Source organism: Drosophila tropicalis, unplaced genomic scaffold (assembly GCF_018151085.1).
Source record: "Drosophila tropicalis isolate 14030-0801.00 unplaced genomic scaffold, ASM1815108v1 contig_593, whole genome shotgun sequence".
NCBI lineage: Eukaryota > Metazoa > Arthropoda > Insecta > Diptera > Drosophilidae > Drosophila > Drosophila tropicalis.
The window spans coordinates 3364878-3387399 of record NW_027173070.1 but is presented as its reverse complement, the minus strand read 5'-3'; the positions used below and the strand labels follow the sequence as shown (position 1 = coordinate 3387399).

General features: G+C 37.0%; 1 protein-coding gene across 2 annotated transcripts; it reads left to right on the top strand.

The window, feature by feature from the left end:
- The first annotated feature begins 1783 nt into the window (after window positions 1–1783).
- On the top strand, window positions 1784–20732 carry LOC137576971 (D-beta-hydroxybutyrate dehydrogenase, mitochondrial). 2 transcript variants are annotated; one of them, XM_068290323.1, is made up of 8 exons: window positions 1784–1894; window positions 2009–2059; window positions 6677–6922; window positions 19134–19340; window positions 19433–19586; window positions 19663–19919; window positions 20028–20129; window positions 20213–20732. In XM_068290323.1, the coding sequence occupies exons 2-8, from the start codon at window positions 2036–2038 to the stop codon at window positions 20387–20389; spliced, it is 1167 nt and encodes a 388-aa protein (XP_068146424.1). In that variant the 5' UTR covers window positions 1784–1894; window positions 2009–2035; the 3' UTR covers window positions 20390–20732. The 2 variants fall into 2 exon arrangements, with proteins under 2 accessions (XP_068146424.1, XP_068146423.1); XM_068290322.1 differs by having other exon boundaries at window positions 1794–1894; window positions 2012–2059.
- The last annotated feature ends 1790 nt before the right edge of the window (window positions 20733–22522 follow it).

Here is a 22522-nt window from a genome sequence, read left to right as displayed (position 1 = left end):
TACACATATTTATATCTATATAAATACATTCAAAAATACATAAGTATTTAGATTTAGGTTTGGAAAATACAAAAACAAATAGGCGAAAATTTTTAAATTCCATAGATAAAATATTTGAAGTTAAATTTGTGCGAGAATGGTTCCAATAGATATGAAAACATTTTGATCGGATATATCCAATACTTTTTAGATAACTTTTACTTGCCTTGGAGAGAAATGCAGTAAAGATATCCTGTTCATCTATTTCAAGACCCACAAAGTTCTTTTCCAAGGACATTCAGTGCTAAAACTAGTTGAAAATTACATCACAATTCACAAAACAACAACCTCTCGAATCGTACCTAACACAAACTTGTGGCTATCCTAGGAGATAAAAGTCCTTGCTAGGATTGTCAACACAAGGGACAGTGGGACCTCTACTAAGATGTCCACCTACTTAACCTTACCTAACTCTAAGGTTTACTAAGATATACTAAGAGGTTTCCATATAAGAGTTTCGGCTTTAGTAGATTGTCGGATTCCTTTAATATATTGACAAATTGTTAACTAGCTCTAATCGTTAACACCATCAACTGATGCATATCAATAATGTCATTGTTAAAAATGTCTTCTTCGTATTTTACAGCTATAACTAGTTATAACTAATTCTCAAGGATTAATCGGAAAATAAAGCTCTCATCAAGGCTCGCATTTCCCTACGTCTGAAGGATAAAGTTCTCTTAAACAAGTCCCATCTGGACAAATTAATCAAAGATCGAAATTCCCCCACTTTTCACAAAACTTCATTGACTGCCCCTCGCCGACTTTTATCTATTCTGTTTGACGTCGTTTTTCAAAAAGTTTTGCAAAAAAATTGCAACTACAGAAACTATTTTTGGAAAGCAAGCGAATCCAAAAACAAAACGAAAATGTAAGGCACACAAATTTTTAAGTTATATATTTTAAAGAGAATTTCTCTGGCCCTTTTTTTTTAAATTTTGTGCAAAAAAAAAGGAAAATTTTCGGGTACATAATTGATGATCAATTTGTTTTCTGTCTGCTTGTGTGTGTGTGTGTGTGTATGTCCACGGCAATTTTCATGACAAAGTTCAATGAATTTTCATTTCAATTTATTAATAAAATTTTCTGCTGCAGTTTATCGTTGGTTTTTATTTATACAATTTACCAATTTTCCAACCAAAGTCGACGAAAAAAATGAAAACTGTCGCTATATGTATGTGTGTGTGTTTGTGTGAGAGTGTGTGAGCATAAAAAGCGAAAATGCAATTTGCAAATTAACAATAACAAAATGCAGCAACAACAACAACAGAACAGCAGAACAAAAGTGAAGCCAATGGGTCAGCAGCTCATAAATATTTATGCCTGGCGACAGTTTTTGGATAATTTTCTGTCTGTTGTTGTCATTATTGTTGTTGTAGCTTTTCATTCTTTAACCTCAATAGTACACACACACACTCATAAGTGTCTATAGCCTGTATCTGTATCTGTATCTGTAGCCAAGCATCAACGAAATATTGAAATATCCAAGTCTATATATATAGGAATAGATTTATATCTTCGCATACATTTCATGGATATATTTAAAAAAAAAAAAAAGAAAGAAGAATCAAAACGACAAAAATCTTTGCATGCGTTGCCAGCATTTTGAAATACAACAGATGCCGACTGCGACTGCGGCAGAGACGGCACTGCGACAGAGCAGCAGAGACCGCGGCAGAGCGAGGTGGCAGAGAGTTGGGGCAAAATAATTTTCGGCAGCTGCACGTCTCAGTTAAACGTCGTGTCTCAGTGCGGTCAGGCCAAGAGCCAATTCGCGATCATCTCGACACAGAGCAAGAGAAAATTATTAAGGAAAGAAACCGAAAATCAATCATTGAATAAATACGCTGTGAAAGTGAGTGAGACAAAAACAAAAGAAAACACCAAGTTGAAAGGTTAAAAAAGGTCAAATGATCTTTAAGAGTTAAACCATATAATCCTTACCATAATCATCCTCCTCCTCTCCCAGCAGCAACAGCAAACAGAAGCAGCCATCATGCAAGTCTTCGATAATACCATGGTAAGTCCTCAGTCCTCAGTCCGCCCCCCACCCTTTCTCCAGGTGTTGGCAAAGCCAAATTTATGGCTCCTTCATCTCCCCCTCACATTTTGGCCCACCTAGCTTAACCCAGAAATGCCAATACACACACAATTACCACTTGTCGTTTAGCGCAGGGCCAAAACAAATGTGTGTGAGTGTGACTTTTGCCACAACCACGCCCATTTTGGCTTAGTTGCAGAAATGGGCGTTTTTAACCAGTAAGCAAAACAGGAAACAGTCATGCTGAGAGTGTTCAAAATGCGCCGCCAAATTAATTATAAAAATTCACTTAATGGCTCTCATCCAACTGGGTCAACGTAAGAGCAAGAAGAACCAACTAACCACCCAACCACCCACTGCACACCTCCCATTTGCCTCAAGTACATATGTCTAAGTTGCATCTCCAAGTTTCAGTGCAATAAAATCCATTAAAAAGTCTCTTTAAACAGACAACTTAAACGAAAAGTAAGAAACGTCATCAACTATTTTACAGAATGATTCACACAATATTGACGCAAACAAACAATGTTTTTAGTTTTTTTCGAAACTGCACGAATTTGTTTTTTGAAAATAATCTATCCAGACAAAATGGAATTCAAATTTGTGTCCAAAGTCCAAAGACATAAGTTTATTTCAAGAAAATACAATTTCAATAATATTTCCTTTCTCTGCAATTTATTTTTGAGAGTTAGAAAAATCTTTCTTGAATTGCAAAAACAAAATTTTTAACGATTTTTCATTTTAAAGAAATACTTTAAAAAAATTTGTTTCCTCATGTACTTTTTACTTCTTCTTCAATCTTGAATAATGTAGTTTGTTATTGAGTTCGATCACTTCTAGTTTAATCAATTCTTTAAAGTTTCAGAAACAAGAAATCATAATGTTAGATAATATTATTAAAGAGAGAACTTTTAGGGACCTATAAGTGACAGTAACCTAAAGGAATCCCTCTCTAATTAAAGAAGTATTGAAGCAGACGCTCTTATCCAGGCAGATAGTCAAATTGAGGCAACGTTTGAGCTGAAGGCGTTGACATTTCAATGAGTTGATCCTCCTCCAACTAACTCCATCCTTGGGACTTACAGGAGGTCCATTGAATAGTAAATAAAAAGTACTAAAAACAAAAACCTATAATTCAAACCAAATGCAAACCAAAATATCAATCAATGACCTGATTTCCACTTTTTCTGAAATAGTATATGCATTTGTCAAAAATCTTGTGACTCTTTGTTACAAGTTTATCCTTAAATAGATTAAGTTAGTTCCAACCTAAATCCCACCTAATAATTATATAATTTAGATGCCCTTAAGAGGTCTATTTCAAATGAGAATTTCAACCAGGATAACAGTCACCCTTCTGGAGAGTATTCGTACTCTTTGCTGACATTAAGAGTCATTAACTTACACTTAGTCACCATGTCATTTTAACTACATGGTACATCATTTAGTATTTAGTTAATGAATAATGACATTTTTGTTATTGTCAAACGATTTTCATGGGCCATTAATTTAAAGGTATGACTAAATTATGAATAATTCTTAATAATTACCTGATGCATTTTGTTTAATTGCGGGTTTTTCTTTATTATTTGTGAGTTTTGGGTGGGAGGACACCCAATAAAAGTGCAACTTTGTCTCTATATATACGTGACCGATCTTTCGGAAAAAATATTTCTATAAAATTTTCGTTCATTGCCGTATGTTTTCTTTTTAATTGCCTAGAAATTTCAATGGCATTTCAGTTAAATATGACGATGATGATGCCTAGGCAAACCGATGAGATCTAAAAATAAAAATATTTCCATAGCTCTGATTTTGAGTTTTATTTTTTATTTCGTTTTCGGCTCTTTATATATGTATTATTATTAATAAACGCGACGAAGCAAACTGATTTATGCTTTTGGCTTGTGGAGGAAAAAAAATATATTGTTATCTATGGCAACAAAAAATTTCTCTAGACTTGCCTTGCTGTATGCATTGACAGAATCAACTGAATATTAGGGACAAGGTTAAATAATGATGACGAAAGCCGAAGAAAAGCCAAAGCATTTCTGTCTTTTTTTTTTTTTTTTTTTGGGGCAAAGTCAAGTGGCAAGTGGCAAGCGGCGGCAGGCAACAACAAATCGTTGATTTCCTTTCAATTTTTATGTGTCTTTTCGTCTATCGTGTTTTTTTTTTTTTTTTGCTTCTTTGGCTTGCTACAAAAATAGATTGCCCAGTTTTACAATTCAACCAGCCAAAAAAGAAAAAAAAAGTTGTAAGGAAAATAGAAAACGAAAAAGGGAAAGGAGAGTCACAGCGCCACGACTTTGGCATACTCTTCTCCTACTGAAACCCAACCATTTTGCGCCATGATTTATATTTCTTTTCTTTAGGAATGTAATCAGTTCCAATTTCAGATAAAAGAAATTCACCATCCTATAAATACTTTTTTGATCATTTTATCCCACAGACTGACAGGAATAAGACAAAGATTCTTCATTTTCTAACTTTCACCTATCTCATTTCATATGACATATACCCGGTTTAAGCATATGAAGTTAAGGTATACAAAGAAAAGCCAAAAGCCTTGCAATGGAAATGGTTTATTTTCAGGGCAAATAAATCAATTGGTTTCTGTATTTATGCAGATGCCACCATTTGATTATTTCGCACTGTCGTTGATTTACGATGAATTTCTTTGGGGTTAAGATACTAAGAGGAAGAGGAGCGGTGGGGGGACACACACACAGGAAGGAGGACGACGAATGCGAGTTGGAAAGAATTGAGATGTGTAGAAAATGTGATTCTAGTTTGGGGCATTGGGGAAAGGGCAAATCTAGTATTTGGGTGCATGTCATGTGTAATTGCTATATGTCAATGTCAGATCAGTATGGTGTAATGTGTGAGAGTGTGAGTGTGTGGCGGTCTGACTTGTGTATGTGGCCAAAACTTGTGGTTTCACAGGTTCAACTGCCAATCGGTTGGGATTCTATATATGTATGCACAAACATATATGTATGTGGCTTATTGTTGATTCAATGATTTGTTGCTGGGTAAATATGCCAATTTTAATTTCAACCAATTGCAAATTAATTGAAAAATTTTCTCGCTTCGAATGAAATATGACAGTGTAAATTAAAGTTGTTTACCGACTTTAAAGAGTCGACAATTTGATACCCTACATACATAGTTTACTAAATAGTCAAAGGAATTCCAAGGACTTTATTCAAAAAACTTTTAACCCTTTATATTTTAAACTAAATTAATCAAGTTTAAGCCATTAGATCATTTTTAGTGAAAACTCAGTTTAACTTTCTGTTCATTGTATAATTATCTCAATACTTTACTGTGATTCCCAACTAGTTTAAGCTTTGAAGATATAAAGATTGCAATAATATTGGTATTAATAGAATATCTTAGGGTTCATTTATAGTTAAGTCTTAAACGTTCTTGGTTTCTAATTAATCGCCGAATATACCTTAAAACTTAATGTGTATATACCCTGTATGCGGAAAATTATAACACATAGTTTATTTATTTTCTTTAAGCCACGTAAATGCCTCCTGGCAATTTCAATTATTGTATTGGAATAAGTGGCAGATATATACAAAATAAAATACATTTAGAATTTTGAACTTTTGCTAGTTTAATCAAACATTTGTTATACCCTTGCAAGAAGGGTACATTCAGTTTGCTCAGAAGTGTGCAGAGAAGGAGCCAACAAATAGCGTATATATATTTCTGCGCAACAAGACAATATAAGTTCATATGGCCACATCCGTTTGTACATTCGTCAAAAGTGCATACCACATGAGACCCTTTGACATCTATGTAAGGCTAAGAAACTTAATAAAGAAAACAACCTTCCAGCTGGCTTGTTTTTTTGTTGTATTTCATGTTAACTAGTTTATCGTTCGATACAAAAGGAATTGCAGGATTGAGAACGATGCTTCTGCACATGGAAATGCATATTTTATCTTATGCTTTTTAACATCATAATACGTCTATGAGGGCTTAGCTGAAAGTCCTTCAAAATAAAGGGCTTTTAGCTTAACTTATACACATACAAATTTTGAAATTGTTCTCAAATGAAAACTTAATAGAAATAAATTTGGCAAAAGTCAATTCATGTTTATTCCAAAGACTACATAAAAATATATTAAGTATTCAGCAAGGACTTCTTTATTTTCATGAAACTAAGCCTTGATGGCAATAATGAAAATCAAACAAAATAGTTATATCTAAATTTTATAATGCCAAGGTCTCCCAATCAAAGGAAGAGTATCAAAATGACCGTTGACTTTCAACTAAAGAAATTAACAAATTATTGATTTAAGGGCAAAAATGGATTTTTCAATTGGAATTCTCGTTTTGTTTATGAACCGAGCCAAAACAAACAAACAAACAAGCGAACAAACGAATGAACGAACAAAAAAAAATGCCAAAGCAAAACTTCATCAGCCAGAACAATTTGTTTAACAAAAAAATAGAAACCACATGCGAAAATGGCTTAATTGTAGGCTAATAACAATTGTGGCGTGGTCTATTCATAGGAATAACAAGAAAAACCACAAATTTGATATTTATTTCTCAATTTTTCATTTTCCATTGCAGCGCCGTGCCTCACGTCGAGCCTCTTTGCGCCGCGGCTCGATATCGGCCTTGCCACAGAAATCAGCGGAAATACCCTGGGACATCTTTGAGCGTCTTTTCCTGCCGTTTCTATTCTGCCAGGCGGCGGCCATTGTCAGTTCGCATCTGCTGCATGCTCTGAATATATCGAATATCTCGGCCTTTGCCCTCTTCGTTTGGTTTTCCCTATCCACTGTGGGAGCTGTGCTCTTCTATCATTTCGTTAAGGTGAGTTTTCCTTTGCTCTTTTTTGTCTTTGTGTTCTTTTTTTTTATTTGGGATGACCACAAAAGTCCATTTCAGACCATGTAATCCCTTTCAACACCAGCAAAACCACAATGAGGATCGGTTGGCATTCTGGTGAAAGGTTTCACAACTTTAGGGCATGTCTGGGAAAAGGCTAAGCATACATGTTATATGCATAGACATCTACCTACATATATATGTTTCAAGTGCCAAACCGCAAACACAACAATGGTTAGGCAGACATAAGAACTCAGAGAGAGAGAGCGAGGCATGAAGGGAAGTGGTTTTGGCAGGGGGGAATTGCCCCCCTGGTAGGGCAAACAAATCACTAGATAGAAACTAAAAATAGTCCAAGAGATTGTGCCAAAGAAGTGACGACAAATGTCTGAGTTATATTTTTCCGGCCTTTTCTTTCTCTATCTCTCTCTCTCTATTTTTCTTTTACTTGCATATTCTTAACAGTGCAGCGAGTTAGAGTAGGCTACATTAGACTAACCTTAAATATATTCCGTTATGTTAGATAAAAGTAAAAAGAGACAGATACATAAATTATAAAGTCAAAAAGGAATATAAAAAACTAATTCAAATGGTGAGCAAAGTTTTCCATAAATACTTCTTACAGGGTGTTTGATAGTCGACTGTATTCTTCTCTATTTTCAAGTTTAACCCTCAAAAGGGGATTTGGCTTTAGCATTGGCTTTCGTTTGATATTTCAGCAGAAGATTACGACGAAGACGTGTACTAGGACGAGGACAACTAACTCACTCACTCACTCAGCTAGTTGACTGCCAAGCGAAATGAAAATGAAAATACCAGAGACAAAAAAAAAACGAACAACAAAAAGGATAGCATAAAAAAAAAGAATAAATAAGCAGTCGAGTCAGAGAGCCAAAGAGAGAGTAAAAGAGGTAACATAAGGAGTAGCTCTAGGGGTTTCCTAATGAATATAAATTTGTATAGAAATAAGTTAGAATTTAGATTGCCAGAGCGGGAACTAGAGACATAAGGAGCATAAAGTGTTAACTTTTTGCCAGGGATCTACTTAGTCAATAACTAAGCAAAGTTAAAAGTTGGCTGACTGAACTTTTGAAAGTGCAATATGGAATGTTGCAGTTGGAGACGCGAAGTTAAACCAATTAGTTTTCATATAGTTTTGTCTACGCCAACGAAACATGAAAAGTTCGGAGAGAGAAACAGACAAAAGGCAAACATTTCGTTGAAATTATGTTGGGGATATGTGTCTCTTTAATTAGGTAAGCCTAGATGGAACAATTTTTCGGGTTGCCTCCAGCCCTGGTCCAAACAAACACCTTTTACATATATATTACGCATACGCCATGTGTCTGTCCCGTCCTATCTATTTGATTCTAGTTCATTTGACTCGCTTTCGCTTGAGCAATTTGCCGTTTATTTCACTTAGTTGAATTTAATTTATCATCACATAAATTTAACCATTACATTTATTTCTGGCCATACGTATATATGTATTGGTGTGAGCAGATAATGGCTAAGCTGTTTCTTCATTTCCTGGCCAAATGGGCCGAGAGTGACTCTCCTCTATATATATATATATATCGACAGATTACTCAAATTTGCGTGCACTTTAATTAGCTTAACTGACAGAAGCAGGGTGAGAGAGGGAGATAGAGAGCCAGTTGTGACTCCAGGACAATGCCACAATGACAGTGGCCATTTGCTGCCTGGCAATTATTCGCACGAGAATACGAAAATGAAAGAGATGGAAGTAAAGTTGCTGGAGAGTGAGAAAGAAGTAACATAATTTTACGGCACGTAGCGAACTCGCTTTCTCCCTACCTCTCTCTTCCCCTCTTTACATTGATAAGGGCAGAGCAGAATAAGCAGTCAGGACATATCCTGGTTCTGCTGTCGCTTCTACCTGGACCTGGCAATTGCCAACTGCTTCACGTTAGTGTGATATGCAACCCGACATTAAGGTAATAAGCACAACTGCATGATAATTAACGACAACACAGTCCGGTCCAGCCATGGGCACTTCCTTTTAGCATGTCCTTGCCTCCCTCCCATCACCACGAACAATAACACCTTGTGACCATGGCATCAATGTCAGTTTTTTCTCCTCTTACACATTTTGATCTCTACTCAAGGATAATGCCAGTTGGCGAGCTTGTCTTTAAATCCAATAAATATATAAAAAACCGTCAATACTCCACATTTTTACGCAGCTCAGCCAGCTCCTTTGATGTCCCAGAAGTGAACCTGGCACAGCCTTAGATAGTCAGATGACCCTTGACCTATCCATGTAACTTTTTGTTAGGCACTGAACAAATGAATACCTAAGTTGTTCTGACAGCTTTGAATTTGGGGCGCGATTACTTATCAAATTACCACTGAAATTATATCCTAGACAAAGTTGCTATAAATTATTTAAACTTATTTCATTCCAGGAATTAAAAGGTTTCTGAAAGAATGCTTAAGTCACTACTTAGTTAATCCTTATATTTCTAGAGTTTCTTAGTCCGTCTAAAAGTTATTTAAAGTGAAAATGGTGAGGATTTTAAAACCCTTTTTCTAAAGCAAATTTATTCCAAGCAACTGGTAGGATTCTAAGGACAACAATCTCATTATCTTAACTTAAAACGAATAAAAACAGAAATTTAGGAGTACCAGTATTGTCGAATTTTGGCTGGTTTATATATAGACCTAGAGCTGACAGAGACAAAGGATTGATTCAAAAAGGTCAACAGAAATTTCGAGATTTTCAAGATCTTTAAAGATGTTTTCCTTGTAGAAAATAACTTGCTAAACGTGCTTCGACTTGACATCTATTGATAGTTATCGATATCTCAGATATTCCAATGTCATTTAAACTCTTAACACAGTTTTAGTATTTGTCCTTGTCAAGATCAAATGAGTTTTCTGTTTTATGCTGAAGCTTGACTTGCACAACATTAAAATAAAGTCTCATCATATTTCCATCCAGCCCCCCCATTCTCTCTGCTTCTCTTTGTATCTCATTCTCTGTCTAACTCGCGAAAATTTCTTCTGGCTCTATGCTAAACGCAGAATTCATGTATCTATTTTTAGACCTAGCAACAGAGCAAGCAAGTCACTTCAGTTCAGTTCAGTTCCGTTCCGCTGAGTTTGGTTTGGTTTGAGTGTGGCAGGCAAAGTCAATGTACGCCCCGCCCCCTTCAGCAGCGTTCCACCCATCCGCCCACCTAACTTCGTCTTCGTCAACGCCTACAACAAAATAAAAACGAAAATTTTCTTGTCAACGTCATCGTGACACCGTGAATGAATGTAAATCGTTGGGTTGGGTTAACCCAAAGGAAACGTCCTTGCCTTTTGATTAGTTTGGCTGGCCAACTATTAACCCGGTTTGTAGCTGTTGTTGCCATTGTTTTGTTTTCTTGTTTTCTGCCAAAGAGAAAAGTTGTATGGAGAAATGCCTTTGTCCCCAATTTGGTATTTGCATATTGAGATCTATGTAGTGTCTATGTGTGTGTGCAGGTTACATGTATACATACATATATTTGACTTTTGCTTGTCATTTTGTTGGTCGTTGTTTTCCCTATCCTTGCCACAATTTGCCCCTTGTTTCTCATTCTTCTCGCGCTGTCTCTCTTCCTCTGTCTCTCACTCCTTGTCCTTGTGTTGGCTGTTTTGCCTTGCGCATCACGTTGTGCATTTCATTTTTATGTCACGGCTGTCAAATTAAATTACACGCTAACACACTCGCACATACACACAGAGAGAGATATTCAACAACTGTTGATGCGCCTAAAAGTAGGCAGCAGAAGCCCACACATACAAAGAGAAAAGAGAGGGAGAGAGAGAGAGACACATACACAAATTGGGTGCAATGAATTGTAAATGCGTAGCTAATGAAATGCCCAACAAATTTGCCATAACTGCGAGTGTGGGCGAATATCCCTGCCCCCCTCTTCAGTAACTACGCCCCTTTGCTCCCTTCTTATGCTGTACACTAGGCAGTAGCGTCTGTTTCAAAAAAAAAGAGGTAAAACTTTTCCCGATTTTCACTTGTTATGCAGCTCACAAAAGGCCCAAACGGGGTTAAATTCAATAGAGGGTCATGGTGGGTCGTGTGGTATTTGAAAAGGGTTTTCGCGGCGGGAGGGTGGGTAAAAGGGAGTGACCACCTGCATAACTGCTAACTGCTAATCTCAAACACCAATTACATTTAACATAATACGCATAATTAAGCTGTATTCACACACCCATCCAACATTTTGGTTGAGTAAATATTTCCTGGAATTGAACCAAGATAAAAGCCTGCACAGGAGGCAGAGAGAGAGAGAGAGAGATAGAGAAAGGCGGAGAAGGAGAGGAGTTTTTGTTGTTGTTGTTGTTGTCAGTTGCCACTGGCGGTGTGTAAATAATTGAATTAATAGCATCGTGTAAGCTCCACTAATGAGCAAATGGCCCATCATTTTCTATCCATCTCTTTCTATTGCCATTTGAAACTTTTACTACTGAAATTGTTTACTCCTTTTCCAACTACTTTTTTAATACTGACGTACTTACATCTTCAATTCGTACTCTCTCTCGATATCATATGACCTTTGAACAAAAAAGGATACTTAATTCAGGTGGTTTCATCAGGGGGATCGCATCAATTTTTGTTTTTTTTTTTCTGCTGTTCTTGACTATGGCAGAGCCATTAAAACAGAGAACAGAGACCTCGCTCATTCTGTTGGGCATCAAATTCAGCATCAGAGCTGGCTGTTGGTTTGATTGGTTGGTTGCTTTGTTGTTGGATTTGTTAAAATGTCAAATTGCTGTCTATTTGGCATCAGTTCTGTTCTTTTCTGTTTTTCTTGATTCAACTTTGACCTTTTCCGTTGGCTGCGTCAATGTGCAATTGGTTTTTAATTTAACTAAAATGCGCAGCAGCAAAAGTCATCCTTCTGCCAGGAGCAGCGAAAGTTGTCAAGGCGATTTAATGGCGTGCAATTCTTAGCAAACGTTGGCCACATGAGCCATAGATGTCCTTCATGCCATTGTCAGGCCAGCCTGGGAGTGGAGCATGTGTATGTATGTATGTGTGTGTGTGTGTGTGTGTGTGTGAACAAGGAGCAACAGGCCACGAGTCGCACCATAAAAACGAAATAGCAAATGCTGCAGAAGCCACTGTCAGACTAAGAGAAAGAGGGAGGGAGAGAGTGAGAGAGAGAAGGGGGAATTCACAGAAAAACGCACGCAAACAAAACTTTGCACATAATGACTTTTTATGGCGTGTGTGGGGAAATGGCTATGACTGCTACTACTATATGGGAATGGCCCCCATGGACTCTCTCTCTCTCTCTCTGCCTCTCTCGTTCTCTAATTGAGAATGCAGTCGCTAGAAAAACAGTCTACAGCATCAGACTGTTCTCTGGCAATGGTCCCCATAGCGGTTTTTTCCTTCCTACAATTCCTTTCCATTCCTTGTTTTTTTTCGGGTTACTTTTTTCGCCCCTGTTTTTCGTCGTCGTCGTTGTCGTTGTCGCACACAAATCAGCGTAAAATTTGTCTATGGTTTAAGTTTTATGAAGCTGTAAATGCGACAAAGTGAACACAAGTTCCCAACAGGAAGTTCAGGAAACGAGCTCGTTTTCGACAGAAAGACACAGCCAACGAAAAAACAAGAAAAAAAAAACTCCTTTGCCCCATTATCCATCAGTTAAGATAAGGAATGAGCTGACTGAGATGACTGTACTTGATGATAAGCTGATGCTGCAGCAGCGACGCTTAAGGACTTTGTAATCCCGATAAAAATGACTCCGTTTGATGTGCAAGAAGAAGTTATTGAAGAAATGCAGTCCCAGTCAGTAGATTTGATAACAACTCGTTAAAGAAAAAAAAACAAATGCTGATATAAAAGAAACTATTAAAAGACTAAAGAGATCCAGAGATTGAAGATCCTTTGGCATATCATGCATTACTTTTTTATTCTCTTATCTTATGTATGTTGAGGTGATAAATTAACTGCTCTAACTTTGGCTTGGTCGAATGGGCTTGGAAGAGTTTCGGTCAGAAGGTTAACAGAAATGCAGCAAACGTTTATTTAAAAGTTGAGTTCTGATTGTTTAAGCGCATCCTTTAAAAAGGAGAAATAGATATTCATATTCATGCTTAATTTCTTTGCTCTAATCTAATATCTTCTGATGACTGTCATATGGAAAATATATTTTAATTAAATTTCATATATTTTTGGCAAGAAATTAGGGTAAAATGAAGATGTTAATCCTCTTGATAATTTTGCATTAGCTAATGATGCCATCGAAAATGTTTACTTTTAAAACTTAATTGCCACTAGCACATATGTACATACATACACACAAATCGAAGTTATTATAATTAAAATTGTAACACAAAATGAAAACGAATTAAAGAAGAAGAAGAAGCAGCTGCAAAGACAACAAAATGTTAATCCTTTGTTTAAGCAAACGAGAGCGACAAAGACCGAGTTATACAGCTAAAGAAGAAGAGAGCCACAAAGTCAAAGCTTTGCGTGCTGTCTGCCCCATAGCACACACACACACATTCACACAAAAATAAGCTGCAAATTGGCCTAGGTTTCGTTTCGTTCAAAACCAACATGTCGTATACGCAATGTGAAAAGCCTTTAATGCTGACGCCGCCGTCTGCCGATGGCGTGAAGTTGCCAAAGGACCTGCCACACGGCAGGGCAGCGTGCGTGTGTCCCTCCCCTTTGACTTCCACTCCCTCTCTAGTGTGTATGTGTGTGGCAAAGTAAAACACAGAAATGGTTTTTAACTTTCCGGTTAATTAATTTATTACAGCTTAATACGTTCAATGACTTTTGACGTTCGTTTTCCGTTTTCCCTTTTCCTTTTCTATTTTTTTTTTTTTTTGTGGTTTTCTAGTTGGTTTATTTGTCTTTTTCTTTCCGCTGTCCGTAAAGACCAAGTTGCTTTTCAAAAATATGTATTTTTGTGGTTGGTTTTTTCATTGTGGCTTGTATTAAATGTTTTTTTTCTGTCTATTTTTAGCCACTGATTTAATATGCGTGCATGCGTGTGCGTGTTTCTCTGTGTGTGTGTTCCCTTTGGTTTTTTTCGGCATGTTTTGTCTTTTTTGTTTTTTGTTGCTTGTGGCTTTCCTTTTTTTCGGGTCACATTTTGTCGCCTTGTTCATGGGATTATAATGTGTGCGGTGGGTTGGCTTACAATTTGTATGCGGTTCGTTTGCCATTTTTCACTACCCACCAACAAGAAAAAACTGCTGAGACTCTTCTGCTTCTTCTGCTTCACGCCTTCCCTTGCTTATGTATGTAGATTTATTTTGGGCCACAGATAACTGCAGAGAAATTATGGAAATTTCTGTTTCTAAAACACTTCTTTCCCCACTCAATTCATTTAACAAAATTCTTCTCCATTGACCCCTATTAATCTTAACCAATATCCAACACACTCACACACACACTCACACACACACACACCCACACACGGACACACACAGACTGTTGCCTTCTTCCGATGTTTTGTTGTTTTGTCATAAATTATTATTTGTAGAAAATAAAGGTGCACATTTTCAGAGAGCTCCACCTTATTGATGTTTACATTTGCCATCAGCGGCAAATAACTTGCCCATCGGCCCACGCAAAAGAGCTCTCTCTCTCTCTCTGCCTCTCTCTTGCCATTATCTCCCCTCCCTCTCATTCCATGCGTCACTTGTTGCAGTTTGCACATTAATTTATCTACATTTTCCCCATTACCTACCCTGCCCCTGCTTCGTCTCAATTGTTGGTTTCTAGTTCACTTTTTTTTTGTTGTTTTTGCTTCATACCCTTGAGCATAATCCATTATATAAATATTACGTATACGCCTCTTGTACGTAAGCCGAAAAATTAATGAACTAAAAATAAGTATATTTTTTTTGTTGTTTTGTGTTGTTTTTGGTTTCTCTGGCCCATAGATCGCATAGCCAAATGCAAATCGCGTGCCCTGGCCACATTTATCAAAAAGTTGTTGGCTAAAAGTGCGCGTAAAATGCTTCATTTTGGGTAGTGGTGGCTTCAGATAGAAGCCGGCACCTGCTAACGTTTCAGCTTCTGGTGCTTCCACTTCCTATGGAGTTGGAGTATATAAATCTTTCATTCTTTCACTTTCTGACTGCAATTAAAATGCAATAAAGGATGCATTTAAAATGCCTGAAATGACTACTCATTGGCTTGCTTGCTTCCGCCAGATCCAGATCCGATAGTTACCCAAAAAAGAAACTGAAGAAAGAAACCGACAACCAACCCAACCAACTGGCAACCATTAGCTGCAACAACAACAAACAAGTTGATTGACATGGCTTCTCCTTCCTTTTCTCGTCTCCTTCTAATTTTTTAGTATGTTTTGTAGCTATTTTTGTGCTTGCAATTTTTTTTTTCTGTTTTGCTTCTATTTTGAGCAGAAAAGCAAGCAAGGAAAAAACAACACAAAAAAATAGAAAACCGCAGGCTGTCGTGTTCATAGTCGACACGACATCTACACTAAACTACAAGAATTGTGGAAAGGAGATTGGGAGTGTTGGGCTGGGGTCAAAAGGTAACCGCTTCTTAGAGTGGGTGAGTGTCGGCATCGTTTGGCATTGCCTTTATGCCTTGCACGTAGCCCAATTGCACTTGGAAGAAAAAAGAAAACTTTTCATTTGTCTCTTTCACTCTCTTTAGAGTCTCTCCCATCCTTACTTTACTATACTCTTTCTCGGCTGGTTTGCATGCTCAACCCCCATTCCCCCCATCGACGGGTTGAGTTTCAGTTTTCCTATTTACAGTTTTCTTCTCGCTATCGTTTTTTCTTTCACTTTCGCACACGAAAAGCTGTTAAAATGGCACATAAAGCACATTGAGCCCAAGACCCAATGTCTACCTCCCCGGCCCGGACGTGCGAAATGGACAATTGATGACACTTTCGCTTCTTTTTTTTCTTTTTTTGACTAAACTTTATAATCGCTTGGACTCGAATCTTTTACAAAGACTTAATGATTAACCCAAATTGAATTGGCTAAAAGATTAAAGAAACTTTATGGCATTAGAGATAAAGAGGTTGATTAGTTATATAGTAAAATTAGCATGAATCTCAACTAAACGCTAAATGTGGATAAGAGAAAAGATTGAAAAATGGGAAAACATCGCTTTGAGATTAAACAACAAAGGTAGGCAAAGTCTTTTTAGTATTTTATTGAGATTTTAGTATTCTTATTAGGTCGAAATTTATATTTCTAATGTTCCAAATTGAACATATAACTCTTTAAAACCAGAAAACTGTGCAATATATAGTCTTCAAAAAAAAAAACCCTCAAATGTAAGCACAAGGTCTATTGACAATAAATTCATTCATTAATTTGAAAAAATTGATTACAAGGACTATGTATAAAGCTACAAGAACAAATATTTATCATGAGAATAGGACAACTGGTTAAATCAGTTAGCAATTACTTAGTCGTCAAGGCATTTAATAGTATAAACTTTAATTTTAAATATTTACTTGATGAACAAAGAAACAAAACCATTATGAGGCGGCCAACAAGTTCGTAACGTATCCTGGCAATAGATATAGACCAGCATGGAATATTTATTCCTTATTCAGTAGTTGGCAAAAGTAGTTGGAAAATTCATTCTCTGTGGTTGAAGGCTTAAATAAATTTTAAATTAACATTTCATGTGTCAAGCTCACTTGTTTATTCATTAAATTTTGTTTATTGTCTGAAATTATCTTTCAAACTGGATTCACTTTGGATTAATTCTTATTTCAGGCTATTCAAATCGAATCATTAACAGTTAAAGACATTGATGAAGTCAATAACAAAAAAAAATTGATTTGAAATTTAAAATTTGATTTCTAGAACTAAGATTATAGAGAGATACTTGACTGGACTATAGTGATTTGTTTGCCAAAAATGAAATCTCCTTGCCCTCCCACTTCTTTCCTTTTGTCTGAGTGAAATGAAATTTGATTGCCGCTTCGTTTGGCTTGCCAATAGTTCAAATTTTCAATTTAATTTCTTTCTTGTTAGTGAAACTGAATGCTCTTAGCTTTCCATAGAAATTTTATTCGTTTTTTTTTTTTTTTTTTTGCCTTCCCGTCTTTGTTTTTACTTGGCTTTAATTGAAGCTAAACAATTCGATGCTTTGGGGTTTTTCTTACCATTTTAATTGCTCAATTTTCGTTAAATTGGCTTTTGCTTAGTTGACTTGGTTTGTTGGCTATCTTAATGGCAGGAGAGGAAGGGTGGCTCATGGGTAATTTAGTGGCAGAAACTTTAAAGTCATTTTCTCAAAACTTAACCAACTTTCATAGAGCTAAAATACACACAAAAAGAGACTAAAATTAACTACAGCAAATGGCAGACCAAAAAAAACAAGGTAGAAGCAGGAGAGGATTGGGGAGCCTGACCACAAATACTTGAATTTTTTATTAATGCCAAACACCACAACAATACGACACAGATTTCGATAAGCCACACACACTTATGGCCACAATAAAATGTCGGCCAAAAGTCCTAATGGGTGTCAACAGCCGCAGCCAATAATAATATATACACCACCCTCCCGAGCCACTCTCCCTCACACCTCTGCCTGCTGCTGTTATTTTTTTCAACAATTTTACGAGCACTTTATAACAGTTTAATAGCCCGAACAATGAAAGTGGACCGCTCTGCCCTGCCTTCATCGTCATTGTCGTCGTCAGCCCACGCTCTCGGTCCACTCATCCAGCCAATTGACGTACTACTTGAGTTTTCCACAACCAATACTCAGACAAACTATAACTAATACTACAAACTAGTAAGACTACTTTCTCCTCTTTATATATAGTCTATAGATATTGGTTAATGGCATGATGAATTATGACACTAGCAGCCAAACCTCTCACCCAACTTACTCCCACTCCCTCTCCCACCATCATCATCATCATCTTCATCGTCGTCGTCGTCGTCATTATCCTGGCTGTCTGACTGGGACAAACTGTTCATTGTGCCTTTTGTGTCATAGGCATCCGGACAGGCATATCAAAAGCCTGATGTTGATGATGATGAGGAGTGGAGTGGGAATAAGAAAGGGGACAGGGATGGAGCCACTGACATCCAGATGAGAGCGCGTGTCTAAGGCGGAAGTGTCGCAACGCACACGTTTTTGTGTCTCCAGCAGCAGCAGCAGCGGCTCAAGCTATGCCGGAGATGGAAAAATATATATTAATTGTTTCGGGACTTTCATTTTATTGGCAATCTCTACTTTCATTTGCTTTCATGAGATTCACCCACAGAAATTCCAAGAATAAGCCGGAATTTCTTTCATTAATTTAGCTAGTTTCCTCAACTGAACAGTTTTAACACTTGCTTGACTAAATCGTTTAAATTAAGTGGCTAATTTTAATTTGGTAATTGAACTAATTAGTTTGGGTACCTTCAAGACGTTTGCAAAATTTACTTTTTGAACTCGACCTGTTTAAATTTGTTCAGGACTATTCAGACAATCGGAATAATTCTCATCTTGCAGCCTTTAGAATGAAATCTTTTTTAAAATTTAAAATATCTTTACAATCTCTGAGCTAAAAACTTAACTAATTTTTATGGAAGTCTCGAGTTAAAGACCAATATAAAATCTATCCGAACTTAAATATATTTTCAAAAATTTTCTGTAAATCAACAAAATTAAAGACTTAATAATTCACAGAATGAAAGAAATTACAAATAATTGACTATTTGATAAGACAAAAGGTCGTGTATCTCACTTGGCTGTCGCTCTCTCTCACACACCCACATCTTGTGGCTAATTACTCATACACACACACGTGTGTCAGTTCATTTGACAGTTAATTGTTAGTATGGTCAGTTATTGACCATTGATTAAAGATTGAATGAAAGTTGAATAAACCTTGAGATGTCAAAGAAAAAATTCAACTGGGTCATTAAAATACTGCCATGAAATCAATTACTGACTACATTTGATTTGTACCTAAACGTTTTATCAAGGAATATTGAGGGAATGATTGCTCAAGATATTAACAAAATACCAAATTGGAAGAAGAAGTTATGAAATCGTTTCAGAAGACTTTAAACTTCTATAGCTTTTATGTACATTTCGGTTATGAAGTGAATTTTGATACATTCCAAGTCCCATCTTATATCTTATACGATCTATGAAGAATCCAGTTCTAATATATTTTATATCAATTTTACTTACCTTACCTTTCAGGTTTCCGCTTCTGGCAAGGGAGTCCTGGTTACTGGCTGTGAGGCGCCATTAGCCTGGTATTTGGCAAAAAAACTCGATGATCTCGGATTTACAGTCTATGCTGGCTTCAATGAGCCCATTGAAGATTCAGATGAGGCCAAGATCCTTAAAGAGGAGACCTCAGGACGCATGAAACTGTTGCATGTGGACATTACATCGGAGAAATCGGTAAGGGTAATTTGAAAAGGAGAGAGAGAGTTTGCAGAGAGCAAGCTTTTAGCAAAGTTCTTAACCCAATTTTCCATATGCTTTTCTTGCAGCTTTTGGAAACTGCCCGCTATGTCAGCCAACACTTGCCCCATGGCGCCGAAGGATTGTGGTCGGTGGTGCATTGTGCCCATTGGATAGCTTTGGGTGAACTGGAATGGATTCCATTTGCTGTGCTGCGCAAAAGTTTGGATGTCAATTTGCTTGGTGTGTGAAAATGAAAATTCCTTGCTGAGAAATTCCCTGTTTTTATTTGAAATGTTTTCGTTTCGTTGTTGTGTAGGAGCTGCACGGTTAACTCAAATCTTTTTGCCCCTGGTGCGAAAGGCACATGGACGTGTTGTCTTCCTGACCTCCGGTCTGAATCGTGTGCCATCGCCAGTGCGAGGCATTCAATGTGCCACCCAATCGGCTGTGGATTGCTTTGCTGCCTGTCTGCGTCAGGAGATGCGTACTCGTGGTGTGGATGTTTCTGTTGTGGCAGCCGGCGAGTTCGCTCCTGGCAATGGCTGGCTAAATGAGACTGAGCTGCGCGAACAGGTGACCACTTACCATCTAAAGCTTTTAACGATAATTTTCATTCAGACTTAAAAAGTGGTAAAAAAATAGTTGCTCATTATATTCCCTCCCCCCTTGACTCTTCCGCAGGCCAAACAAATGTGGAATCAACTGTCCTCGGAGCAGAAGAAGGCCTACGGTGAGGACTACTATGAGGCGGCCATGACTTCTGTGGAGAAATATTCGCGCCAGGTGAGTTCACGTTCAGGTCTCAGCTAATGGTGATTGGAGGATTTCACTTTAATGAAAATATCGTTTATTACTTTGTTTTCAAGGCTGCCGACATTCAACCCACACTCCGTGTCCTTATCGATGCTGTGACCAGAACTTTCCCTATGGCTCGCTATACTCCAGTGACGGCCACCGAGAAATTGCAGATCTTTTTGGCTGAACATTTGGCGCCATCGCTCTATGAGTCGATCTATGGTGAACAGAAGAAATTTGTCTATTAAACCGGAACATCCCCTCCACCTGCCAGCACCCACCACCCCCTACGAGTCACCAACCACACAAACATCAAGGAGACGTCTCTATTTTGTTGCCCTTTTGGCATTGTTATTATTATTTTTCCGGCTATTACCCCCCACCCACCTCCACCAAGCAGAGCCAACTTCTGTTGCTCTTTTTGTTTATTTTGTTTTTAGAAACGCATTTAAAGGAAATTCATCATCATCAACAATAACAAAAGCAACAACAAAAGCAACTGGAAGTCAGTTCAATGAGCATTTAAAATTTTTAGAAAATTGTTTGTTGTTTATTTTTTTAAGGAGCGTCTGCATAATTTTTTTTTTTGCTTATTATCTACATATATAATGTATGTATGTATGTGTTATATATATGTATGTATGTGTACTATACATATGTATATTTTGTTTTTCTTAGAACGAATTGTAAAACAGAAAATATAAAAAAACGAAATTAAAAAATGAATAAAAAAAAACCATATCAAACGGAAACTAACATTTAGTTAGTATTTCATATTTTAATTTGCCAACAATGAGTTAGTTTGATGTTTTATAAATAAAGTTAATGTTGGATTGTTCTAAATGATAGACGAATGCAGATTAAGGAACAACTAAGTAATCCTTACTAGTTGCTATCTCTCCCAAACTGTTTGGAACAATAAAAAAGAAAGGTTTCAGGAAATCGAAATCATTGTTAAAAAATATAAATATTATGAAGTTTTTTACCAATTCTTTGACTTGGCTAACAAAATCAAGATCTGCCTACAAATTGTTTATTGAAAAGGCTTTTCAAAGAAGTTACTTATACATTTTAACTTTTCAAAAGGAATCGGCCATCAGAGTTGTCTTCTCTGTAATCGATATCACTTTTGATCTCACCGAAATGGATCAAACTGACCTCATTATTAGACACTTATAGATAATATATGATATATCAGCAAATTCGATTTTCAAAAGATTCTTACTCTCTCCTTAATTAGTTAATATAGAATTTCGTTCCTATGTTATCAGATATCAGTCAAGTTTAATTACATTTGCTCAATGTGGTTTGTTTTCTTTTCCTTTATTCTTGCGTCATTTTAGCTCAAACGTAATGAATTAAGCATTGGGCATGGCCTTTTTTCTCTGCCTTTGGCATTTTCACACTGGCATCGGCTTCGGCATTCCATTCCATTCCATTGAGATTGAAAGCATCTTAATCCTTTTAATTGCTTTCGATTGACATTTGTTGAGTGCTGCTTGAGAGTGAAGAAATATCTCTGTGTCTCTGAGTGCATTGTCTGGTCCATTCATGCATCCATCCATCTATCCGTCCAACTACCGCCATTAGCCCAGGTTCATCCTCTTTTCCGTCATTGCACGCCCAGGTAAAAACTAAGCTTAAGTGCATGTCAGAGGAATGAGAATGAGACTGCAACTGCGAAACGAAAGTGTCATCATAGCAAGCGAATATTGCACATAAAAATAAATTCAATAAATATTTAATGCATTTTAGGATTGCCGCCGCAAAAGCAACAATGACAATACCAACCAGCCGCACCATTTTGTCAAGGTTCTCAACAACAGAGAGACAGAGAGAGAGAGGGCAGGTGGAAAAAACCGTCCCCCTGACATCTGAAATCAGCAAAGTCAAAGGCAAAGTCCTAGTCGGTGCCAGGTGGCGGGGTTTGCTTGGCGGTTGGGTAACAGATACTAAGAAGCGCATAACTTTTGCATAAATCTTGTGGCCCATTCTCCTTTGGCCACCATTAGTTAATGCATGGCAAGGGCTCCCCCAGCTGCTGCCACACATGTTCGAACTTTTCAGCAAACAAAATATAAAATAGACAAGTTGCATAGCAAATAAGTTGGTTAGCTAAAAATAGTTACATATATTCCAAGCGAACGAACCAACCTTCGATGACAAGGTCAACCCATATATGTATATACCTACATAGATATCTGACCAATACTATAAATTTTTACATGTGTGACATTTTACATTTTTATTGCTCTGTGAAATATTTTCATTTTCATTTTTCCTAGATTTGGGTTATTGTTTTTCTGTCACCGAACACACAGCAAATTCCTAAGAAATTTCTCAATTCTTTTTTGTCCATTTCCGTATTGCTTAGTCGGACA